The 12,384-nt window shown below is 45.3% G+C and overlaps 1 protein-coding gene across 2 annotated transcripts in view; it reads right to left on the bottom strand.

Moving 5' to 3' along the window:
* LOC109891457 (inositol hexakisphosphate kinase 1) overlaps nt 1–12,384 on the bottom strand; it is an 88,642-nt gene continuing 76,258 nt past the window's right edge. For both annotated transcript variants that reach the window (XM_031825768.1, XM_031825769.1), the window contains exons 5-6: nt 12,082–12,257; nt 1–8,751 (exon numbers count right to left, since the gene is read on the bottom strand). In XM_031825768.1, the coding sequence (XP_031681628.1) occupies nt 7,408–8,751; nt 12,082–12,257 (1,520 nt within the window). In that variant the 3' untranslated portion in view covers nt 1–7,407. The remainder of the gene's footprint in view (nt 8,752–12,081; nt 12,258–12,384) is intronic.

Raw genomic sequence — 12,384 nt, forward strand, 5'->3', positions numbered from 1 at the left:
AACAGACAACACAGAAACATTTATTTCTTAAATAAATGGTTTTATAGCTCACATTCAAAGTTGTCATAAAGATGTCATATTATAATTCGTAAAAAATATCCATCCATGCAACAACAACAAAGGGAAAAATATACTTTTGGGGGTAATATATATTTATATATATTTTTTTTCTTCTACAAGTAATTTTTCAGATCTATGTAAAGACAAATAACATCCACCACAGAGGAGGACACTTCTCCTTCCCAGATCCCTTTGTATAGACTCCTATGGATTCTTCTTCCCCTCTTCTATTACTTTGACATTATTATTCCTTTATTATCTTTGGGTGAGTTCAAAATGGCACCCTATTCCCTTCACAGTGCCATACTTTTAACCCGAAGACCCATAGGGCTCAGGTCAAAAGTTGTGCACTATTATATAGCGGGAATAGGGTGGCATTTTGATTGGATGCTTTGTCTCTGACACAGCACCAGTTTCGTGGTTTGTATCGCTGCGATGTAGACTTATTAATTTAACACAAATGCCCACTTAAAAAAAAAGGTTCAAACAAACAAACAATTTCCCGTTTTTTTGGAAGATAGTAAGCTGCTTTGAAAATATATTTATTTTGGCATCTTGAAATAGTTTATTTCTCCCTTCCATCTAAAAACTACTTTGTCCCTCCAAAGCATTTTTTCTTCTTCAGGGTTAATCAACCTGAAAAATGTATGTTTGGACAATAACACATTACAAAGCCCTGCCAAGTAGACTGATAAAGAGGCCACCATTCCCCACAGGTGGAAATTCCATTATCATATTTTTCCATATAAATTAGTTTGAAGAAAAGGTTTTGAATAAATAAGAATGAATTTGGAACTCTGGGGGTAAGAAAACAACCATTTTTAACAGTTGTGACGAGAAGTGTGACTTTTGCGGGAGACAAAATTTTCTCCATAATGCCAAATAGAAACACATAGAATTGGTTCTAGAATCAGAATAGAATCAGCATGCATGTAGTAGATAGAACTCTAAACCAATAGAAAACCTGTAATTCTACTGTCTGTTTATCAACATTGGATTGCATGTGTTGAAATTGTTTTTTTTTTTACAGTTCTGGCCACATCCAAGTCAGTTCATGTACTTGTGTAGCAGTAGATAATATTAGTTATACGTAAAGATACGATATTATAGCATCCTAGTGCTTTGTAGTCAGAGTAGAGTAGCAAAGTGTTCCTGGTAACTTTCCCCAGAAGTCCTGATAAGCAGGAACCAGCCTATTTCATCCTCTGAGTCTGGGATTCTTCTAACTGGGATGTGGAAAACCTGGGAATTTTGAAACCCTGTCAAAGATATTAAACTAAGACAAGACCTGCAACTGTGCCAGAGCAGAGAAGAAGAAAAAAGAATCCACATTAAAAAAAATGTATCAAAGTGACTTAAAGCTACAGTGCACCATTGTTCAACCAATCTACACAGAGAGAGAGAGAGACATCCTAGCGAACTGGGTGACACTAGACTAACAGCCTATGGTGAGTGGGCTGGGGGAACAGAGGGAGGAGGACACAGGAGAAGAAGAGGGTGAGAGTGGTGAAGGAGTAGAGTCTCTACTATCATTCTGCTACATGTGCTAAGATGGAGGTCAAGGGTTCACTGTGTATCGCTGGTGAGAGTAGCAGACCTGGGTTCAAATACAAAAAATATTTCAAATGCTTTTTCTTTAGCCTGCTTGCCTGGAGGGCCAGGTCATAGGCCTGTTTTGAGACTATTCTATTGGTTAATAAAATTTGATTTGGTTACATTTTGCCAGGCAATAGGGTGCAATTTCAGACATACCCTGGGTTTTTATTTATTTTTCAATTAAAACCCTGCTATAAAGTATTTGAAATGATTTGAAACCTATTTGATGCCAGGTCTCTAGTCTGCCCCTTGACGTGACTTAACCGCCCCCAAAAGAAAACGAGTACTATAAAAAAAAAATATATATTTTTAAATCAGGCTTTCAATACACCTTCTACAGCGCAAATGAAAAAAGATCCTAAAATGAGAGAAAGGCTTAGTTTGTAAAACAGAGAGGGGCATCAATGTGTCTGGACTAAAGGTTATGTGTTATACAGTGTCCCAATGGTATACCTGGACTGGGTCGGCCTAACTACCAGACTCATGTGTTATACAGTGTCCCAATGGTATACCTGGACTGGGTCGGGCCTAACTACCAGACTCATGTGTTATACAGTGTCCCAATGGTATACCTGGACTGGGACGGGCCTAACTACCAGACTCATGTGTTATACAGTGTCCCAATGGTATACCTGGACTGGGACGGGCCTAACTACCAGACTCATGTGTTATACAGTGTCTCAATGGTATACCTGGACTGGGACGGGCCTAACTACCAGACTCTGGTATAGGGAGGAAAAAATAAACAATAATAATGATAATAATAATATCCACCTCATTTTCAAACGCTTTTTAAACACGGAAGCCAAACGATGAAACTATGGATACAACTTCTTCAACATTATCATAATTTATATCATAATAAAAAAATATTTAAAAAAATCCCTGCATTACCATGTTCCTGATAGCTGATACAACCTTTTACTGTTCTGCTAATGTGCCTGGACCTTTTAGGCTAAACTGCCGAGAACAAACCCCTAACTGTTCCAAATGGTTTCCTAATCAGACAGGCTAGATGCAGTTATTTCCAAATCAATATGCATTCAAAAAAACAAACAACGGCAGGCTTTTGAATTGTTATTCAAAATGACATAGGCTATTCAGTGCAGTTCACAGCCAAAACTAGTTTTCCCCACTCACTTGAAACTGGCAATTCACTGCAGTATTAAGCCTTACACACTGAGCTTATGAATTATTGGCTAATATGCATACGCTTCTAATTTAGGGTCCAGGCTACATCTGGAGCCTTATCGGTCTTCATTGTTGTGTGGCGCAACGACGCGCCTGTCCTCTCCGCTGCCACGGCGATTCCTCTAAAAATCATTCGGAGTCCCGGGTAAAAGCCTGACAACAAAAGCTTGTTGCTCACGTATTTCCTTTAGCGTACTGATAGCCTACTGGAGGAGAGATTGCACCCTTGCTTGCTGCATGTAAAACAGCATTAACGGGGGTGGAGTGTAGTGAAAACGTGGAAGCTGCATACTTTCCTATAGTAGAATCTCAACACAGGGCTTCATCCTGACAAAAATAGGTCTAACACCATTCGAGTGGTCTGTTAATGGACCTTTCTGGACCTTCTCAACTGTGAAGAATAGACCCAGACGGTTACGTAAAAATGACCTAGGCTGTTATTTCGGCAGGAAGCGTGAGCGGTTATTCAAACGAGCCTACATCACTACAGCCTATGGACACAAACATAAATAAAATAAAATGGTGTACTCACTAGATAACAATAATAGATTCCTCATTGCTCTGTTGTTGTAGCCCAGGGTAGAATAATGTTATTGTCTAATGATGTAGGACTGATCAATAGTGAAGCTTTACGAGTCGGGGACCACAGAGTAGCGCGCACCACCGCTAACTAGCAAGCCATTTCACATCCGTTACAAGAGCACAGCCTGGAGGAACGAACCTATACATCTACCGTTTCATCATCATGTTAAGTTATTTTTCTTTGCGCTTTGGCAGGTTAATATCTAGCTAACATGTTGCTTCTTCCTTCAACTACAATTCACTAGCCTCTCTCTTCCAGAAGTACCTGTGCGCAACAGGCTATAGGCTATGCAAGCCTCTCCGCAATACGCCATGTCTCTTCTCGTGAAATGCCAGGAAAAGCTATAGGCTACAAAAGCGACAGGACATTTATTTAAATCTGTTTTTATTCTATTTGGGGAAAGAAATAGCCTTGATCTTGCTAATTGCTGAATGTAAAAACAGTCCTAGAGCATATAAAATGATGGTGAGTAAAGTTGAAGAGAGATCGTGGCATTGATGGGATCAGTTTTGGCCACGTGATAATTTTGCTGTACTGATGCATTGCAAATACTTGCACAGGACAAACAGAGATGAGAACAGGGAAATGGAAACCACTTGAGCAATGAGGTAATGACATGCTGTAAAAGATGTGCAGGCTAAACAGCGTTTGTTACTACATTGTTTTTTCCCATTAGGCGGACATGTACATTGAAGTCGTCTACTATTTGCGGTTCCCACTATGACAAACACACCCTGAAAGCACTGAATGGTCTTGTCACCACTTTATTAATAGCGGCTTGCAGTAGGATACGTCGATCAGTTGATTGACAGGTGTAGGACTGTAAAACGATAAAACAAACTTCCCTCTAGCGTGGATGCTCACCAACGTGAGCCCAGGTCTTAACCCGGGCCTTAACTCTGCCACAACAGAACTAGCCTACCAGTAGGCCCAGCTAGCGTTATTATCACAACAGAACTAGCCTACCGGTAGGCCCAGCTAGCGTTATTATCACAACAGAACTAGCCTACCGGTAGGTCAAGCTAGCTTTATTATCACAACAGAACTAGCCTACCGGTAGGTCAAGCTAACGTTATTTTCACAACAGAACTAGTCTACCGGTAGATCAAGTTAACATTATTATCACAACAGAACTTGTCTACCGGTAGGTCTAGCTAACGTTAGCAAACTCAAATTCAATAATATAACATTACACTTGTTTACTTGACTTTTATTCTCTTTGACTCAAATAAATAACTCTGGCAAGTTTGCCACTGGCGCACAGCAGTAGGGAAATAAAGTGGAAGTCGAATGAATCACTTCTGTTGTTTGGCTGTGCCCATGGCAACGTTCGAAAATGAGTTGGATACCTTTAAATGAAACGGTCGGTGGCTCTATTTAGAACAGAATAAGCAAGATACTAACCATAGAAAGAAACATAATAAAACTGTAACCTGTTAATAAATTAGATAACCATTTGGGGAGACACAGAGCTGTGCTGTATTTCAATTGAAGCCTGAAGGCTGGGGCCTAGTCCCTATGTAATGCACTGGCTTTGACCAGGGATACATAACCCATAGGACTCTGGAGCCTTAAAAGTAGTGCACTTCATTAGGGAATAGGGTGCCAATTTCAGAGGTACCCTGGGTTTTTATTTATTTTTCAACCTCTTTATCAAGGAGGGAAAATAATTTATTAACCCTTGCTTTCTTTACAGTAACGCTTTCATGACAAACATCAGCCTGTAAGCAAAGTTGCTCATCTATTAAACCCCTGATAGAACTACAGTTGTATGGAGACTAGGGACTACGGCTGTATGGAGACTAGGGACTACGGCTGTATGGAGACTAGGGACTACGGCTGTATGGAGACTAGGGACTACAGATGTATGGAGACTAGGGACTACAGTTGTATGGAGACTAGGGACTACAGTTGTATGGAGACTAGGGACTACAGCTGTATGGAGACTAGGGACTACGGCTGTATGGAGACTAGGGACTACGGCTGTATGGAGACTAGGGACTACGGCTGTATGGAGACTAGGGACTACGGCTGTATGGAGACTAGGGACTACAGATGTATGGAGACTAGGGACTACGGCTGTATGGAGACTAGGGACTACGGCTGTATGGAGACTAGGGACTACGGCTGTATGGAGACTAGGGACTACAGATGTATGGAGACTAGGGACTACAGATGTATGGAGACTTCCCTTCCCCAAGACCCCCCCCCCCCCCCACTGTCCCTTAACACATATTGACGTATACACACTTCAGTCTCTGTACCAGTCCCACAGCAGAGACAGTCTCTGTACCAGTCCCACAGCAGAAACAGTCTCTGTACCAGTCCCACAGCAGAGACAGGGGCTATGTCCCAAATGGCACCCATCCACTTTGTAGTGCACTACTTTTGACCAGAGCCCTATGGGTTTCCCTGTGGGCCCAGATCAAAAGTAGTGCACGAGAAAATTGGAATAGGATGCCATTTGGGCCCGAAACAGGACCTGGACTTGCCCTGAGCAGTGGCTTCACTACCTTCAAATCCATCTTGTGCCTTTTCTTCAATGCAATACTTCAGTTGGCCACTCAGTGGCGACAAAACCCACAAGGCAGACATGGCCCTTTTTATGTTTCCCTCAGAGGAATGGCAGCCATTTCTGTCCAGGAGGATTGATAGCATACACACACGGCTGTAGACGCTCCCTTTTAAGTTTGTGTCTCTAATTCTAGGAGCACAACAGTCAGAAAGGAGTGACATTTACAGTCTAAGGTCACTACCTTTCACCTTTACTGTCAGTAGCATAGACATACCCCGGCCTTCCATCCATTCCATCACGGCTCCATCAGGTCCTTCTTACTACAGATCACTGCTCCATCAGGTCCTCCTTACTACAGATCACTAATCCATCAGGTCCTCCTTACTACAGATCACTGCTCCATCAGGTCCTTCTTACTACAGATAACTGCTCCATCAGGTCCTAATTGCAGATTATTTCTCCACCAGGTCCTTACTACAGATCATTGCTCCACCAGGTCCTTATTACAGATCATTGCTCCATCAGATCCTTCTTATTACAGATCATTGCCCCACCAGGTCCTCATTACAGATCATTGCTCCACCAGGTCCTTACTACAGATCATTGCTCCATCAGGTCCTTATTACAGATCATTGCTCCATCAGGTCCTAATTGCAGATTATTTCTCCATCAGGTCCTTCTTATTACAGATCATTGCTCCATCAGGTTTCTTATTACAGATAATTGCTCCATCAGTTCCTTATTACAGATCACTGCTCCATCAGGTCCTCATTACAGACCACTGCTCCATCAGATCCTCATTACAGACCATTGCTCCATCTTGTCCCCATTACAGATAACTGCTCCATCAGGTCCTTATTACAGATCATTGCTCCATCAGATCCTTCTCATTACAGATCATTGCTCCATCATGTCCTTATTACGGCTCACTGCTCCACCAGGTCCTCATTACAGATCATTGCTCCATCAGGTCCTCATTACAGATCGTTGCTCTACCGGGTCCTTCTTATTACAGATCATTGCTCCATCAGGTGTCTTATTACAGATCATTGCTCCATCAGATCCTCATTACAGATCACTGCTCCATCAGGTTTCTTATTACAGATAATGTGCTTTTCTTGCTCCAAAACAGAGTCATTGAGGACAGGGTAGCGGGTAGTAGCACTGAGGGAGAGGAGGACATCTGAAGATGTGTCAGTTAGTCTTCTCCTGAACCACCATCGGTACATCCCAAATGGCACCCTATTCCCTACATAGTACACTACTTTTGACCAGATCCTTATAGGAGTAAGGCTTCCCTTTTTTGGACGCACACTGGGTTTTATTAAAAAAATAATAATAATTAAAGAGAAAGAAGACGTTAACACCCTATGGGCCCTGTTCAAAAGTAGTGTACTACATAGTGAATAGGGGGTACCATCCATTTGAGACAAGACCAATTCGTCAGTCCCAGGTTCGGCTACTACAGGTTCTCCTCTCGGAGGCCCTCTAGAATCTTGATGAGGCTCTCTAATCCAAACACGTAGCCCCGATCCGGCCCGTCGTGCACCGTCTGGTCGTCGCGGAAACCTTTGAAGGTGCTGTGGGCAAAGTCTATCATGCGGACGTCCACACTGATGCTCGGGCTGGAGGGGAGTGGTAGTGGTGGAGGGGGGGTGTGGGGGTCTGAGGGCTGGAGAGGCTCCTGGTGGAGCTGCTGTGGAGGGGTTGGGATGGGCGTGGGGGGGTAGTCTGGTGGAGGTGGTATTGCCTGGGGCAGCTGGAGAGGGGCTTCTGTCAGTCCATGGGCCCCTTGGTGGACTCCGCCTTGGAGCCCCACTCCTAAGCCCGGTCCTTGGACACCTTTGTGGACTCCGCCTTGGAGCCCCACTCCTGACCCTGGTCCTTGGACACCTTGGAGCCCCACTCCTGACCCTGGTCCTTGGACACCTTGGAGCCCCACTCCTAACCCCGGTCCTTGGACACCTTGGAGCCCCACTCCTAAGCCCGGTCCTTGGACACCTTGGTGGACTCCGCCTTGGAGCCCCACTCCTATCCCTGGTCCTTGGACACCTTGGAGCCCCACTCCTAACCCCGGTCCTTGGACACCTTGGTGCACTCCGCCTTGGAGCCCCACTCCTATCCCTGGTCCTTGGACACCTTGGAGCCCCACTCCTGACCCTGGTCCTTGGACACCTTTGAGCCCCACTCCTGACCCTGGTCCTTGGACACCTTGGAGCCCCACTCCTATCCCCGGTCCTTGGAGCCCCACTCCTGACCCTTGGACAACTTGGAGCCCCACTCCTATCCCCGGTCCTTGGACACCTTGTAGCCCCAATCCTGACCCTGGTCCTTGGACACCTTGGTGGACTCCACCTTGGAGCCCCACTCCCATCCCTGGTCCTTGGACACCTTGGATTCCTAGCCCTGGGTTGACTGCCACCCCCTTCTCTGAGGACAGCTCAGCTGCTGGTTGTGGTGCTGGTGTTTTTTGGTTCTCTAAGGGCTCTGCCGGGGCCTGTGGTGGTGATGCTGCTTTCTGCTGCCAGGTCTCCTGTGGTGCTTTCTGCCAGACGTAGGCCAGCTCAGGCTCCTTCCCCTCATAGATGATTAGCAGGGAGGATGAGTAGAAGCGGTAGGTGGTCTGTCTCTCCAGAATGGCCTTCAGGCTGCGTAACTTACACAGCATGGGCTCAAACAGGTCCTTCCTGAGCGACGCCCCGTTGTGCAGGTATTGGTGGAGGGCGTGGCGGAAGCCCTCGATGGACAGGCTGCGGCCGTAGTACTTGTTCCTGCACAGATAGTGGCCCGTATCCATCTGGTACACCTGGACCATAGAACACAGAGATTAGAGGTTACACCTGGACCATAGAACAGAGATTAGAGGTTACACCTGGACCATAGAACACAGAGATACGAGGTTACACCTGGACCATAGAACAGAGATTAGAGGATACACCTGGACCATAGAACAGAGATTAGAGGATACACCTGGACCATAGAACAGAGATTAGAGGTTACACCTGGACCATAGAACACAGAGATACGAGGTTACACCTGGACCATAGAACAGAGATTAGAGGATACACCTGGACCATAGAACAGAGATTAGAGGTTACACCTGGACCATATAACAGAGATTAGAGGATACACCTGGACCATAGAACAGAGATTAGAGGATACACCTGGACCATAGAACAGAGATTAGAGGATACACCTGGACCATAGAACAGAGATTAGAGGTTACACCTGGACCATAGAACACAGAGATTAGAGGTTACACCTGGACCATAGAACAGAGATTAGAGGATACACCTGGACCATAGAACAGAGATTAGAGGTTACACCTGGACCATAGAACAGAGATTAGAGGATACACCTGGACCATAGAACAGAGATTAGAGGATACACCTGGACCTACGAACCACAGAGATACGAGGTTACACCTGGACCATAGAACAGAGATTAGAGGATACACCTGGACCATATAACACAGAGATATGAGGTTACACCTGGACCATAGAGAGAACAGAGGTGATACCTGGACGATAGAGAGAACAGAGGATACACCTGGACGATAGAGAGAACCAGAGGTTACACCTGGACCATAGAGAGAACAGAGGTGATACCTGGACGATAGAGAGAACAGAGGATACACCTGGACGATAGAGAGAACCAGAGGATATACCTGGACCATAGAGAGAACAGAGGATACACCTGGACCATAGAGAGAACAGAGGATACACCTGGACCATAGAGAGAACAGAGGTTACACCTGGACCATAGAGAGAACCAGAGGTTACACCTGGACCATAGAGAGAACCAGAGGTTACACCTGGACCATAGAGAGAACCAGAGGTTACACCTGGACCATAGAGAGAACCAGAGGTTACACCTGGACCATAGAGAGAACCAGAGGTTACACCTGGACGATAGAGAGAACAGAGGATACACCTGGACCATAGAACACAGAGATATGAGGATACACCTGGACCATAGAACACAGAGAACAGAGGTGATACCTGGACCATACAACACAGGGATACGAGGTGATACCTGGACCATACAACACGGGGATACGAGGTGATACCTGGACCATACAACACGGGGATACGAGGTGATACCTGGACCATACAACACGGGGATACGAGGTGATACCTGGACCATACAACACGGGGATACGAGGTGATACCTGGACCATACAACACGGGGATACGAGGTGATACCTGGACCATACAACACGGGGATACGAGGTGATACCTGGACCATACAACACGGGGATACGAGGTGATACCTGGACCATACAACACGGGGATACGAGGTGATACCTGGACCATACAACACGGGGATACGAGGTGATACCTGGACCATACAACACGGGGATACGAGGTGATACCTGGACCATACAACACGGGGATACGAGGTGATACCTGGACCATACAACACGGGGATACGAGGTGATACCTGGACCATACAACACGGGGATACGAGGTGATACCTGGACCATACAACACGGGGATACGAGGTGATACCTGGACCATACAACACGGGGATACGAGATTAGAGGGAACCAGAGGATATACCTGGACCATAGAGAGAACCAGAGGTTACACCTGGACCATAGAGAGAACCAGAGGATACACCTGGACCATAGAGAGAACCAGAGGATACACCTGGACCATAGAGAGAACCAGAGGTTACACCTGGACCACAGAGAGAACAGAGGATACACCTGGACCATAGAGAGAACAGAGGTTACACCTGGACCATAGAGAGAACCAGAGGTTACACCTGGACCATAGAGACAACAGAGGATACACCTGGACAATAGAACCACAGCGAAAAGAGGCTACACCCGGTACTACACAACACACAGAGGCTCCTTCCCAAATTAAACCCTATTCCCTACATAGTGCTCCGGCCAATAGTAGTAGTGCACAATGTAGGGACTAGGATGCCATTGTGATGCAGGCAGAGAGTGCAGAGGTTAGACCTGTAAACATTAAAGCAGAACGTGGTGAGTCATTACGATTTATGTTAGAGAGAGAACCAAACCCACACGTAATGGAGGAGGCCTTGTGAAGCTGGACGTTGGGATCAATGCTGGGGCTATTGTCCCTGCTCGTGTACCAGCGCTACATTGTAAAACAAGACAACCACGCCGTCCGTCCCTCCTGTAAATTCATGGTGTACCTCTCAACGTGTGTGTTGGGATCGAGACGGACAATAAACCCAAAACAGACAATAAAGTTTCTAGTATTGTCCCAGTTATCTCTTTTATTTGTAACTTGATAAGATATTCAGTATCTCTTCTGTCCTGCTCAGCTCACCGCTGTGGGATCTCTGTGTCAGCACAGGTGTGTTAGTCAGATCAATATGAAGAGATACGGAGTACGGGATCTATGGTGCAGTAGCTACTGTGTAGACCCAATCTACCTACCTCATTCTCATATTGTTTTTTATTTACTTTTCTGCTCTTTTACACACCAGTATCTCTACTTACACATCATCATCTGCTCATTTATCAATCCAGTGGTAAATAGCTACACTCGCATTAACATCTGCTAACCATGTGTATGTGACAAATCAAATTTGATTTGATTAGGTTAGAGCGTTGGACTAGTAACCGTAGGTTGCAAGTTCAAACCCCCAAGCTGACAAGGTACAAATCTGTCGTTCTGCCCCTGAACAAGGCAGTTAACCCACTGTTCCCAGGCCGTCATTGAAAATAAGAATTTGTTCTTAACTGACTTGCCTGGTTAAATAAAGGTAAAATAAAATTAACTTTTGTTGTAGGTCAAACTGCTTTATCTTGGTCGAGGTCGCAGTTGTAAATGAGAACTTGTTCTCAACTAGTCTACCTGGTTAAATAAAGGTGTTCTCTACTAGCCTACCTGGTTAAATAAAGGTGTTCTCAACTAGCCTACCTGGTTAAATAAAGGTTAAATAAACAAATAAATAAACTGAAACCTAAACGGAACATAAAATGTAGAAGGAAGCAGTGTATTGGGAATGCATTCTAAGTGGTAGTCTATGCCGATATGTTTTCTGTTGTCTTGGCTAGATCTCCCGTTGCAAAAAAAGAGAGCTTTAAAAACTTTCACGGGGAAATAAAAGTTTGAAAAACAAAAACAAAACAAAAAAACTCTGGGCTCACCTGCATCCCACAGACACGAACCCCCAGGGTGGCGGAGGTGCTCTGCTCGCACTTCTGCATCTGCCTGGCTGCCTTCTCCTCCGAGGCATCGTCCCCATGCTGCCGTGTGCCCATCTTCAGGTCCAGGATGCACGGGTAGCTGAAGAGGTGAACCACGTTCTCCAGGAGCAGAAACTCTGGGAGAGGTGAGAGGTCAAGGAGACAACACTCTATTCCAAGGTTAATTATCTAAACGTTTAAAAAGTCACTCAAGGAATTCTCTCTCTCTCTCTCTCTTGGGACACACACCCTGCCTGTGACTGC

Source organism: Oncorhynchus kisutch, linkage group LG5 (assembly GCF_002021735.2).
Source record: "Oncorhynchus kisutch isolate 150728-3 linkage group LG5, Okis_V2, whole genome shotgun sequence".
NCBI lineage: Eukaryota > Metazoa > Chordata > Actinopteri > Salmoniformes > Salmonidae > Oncorhynchus > Oncorhynchus kisutch.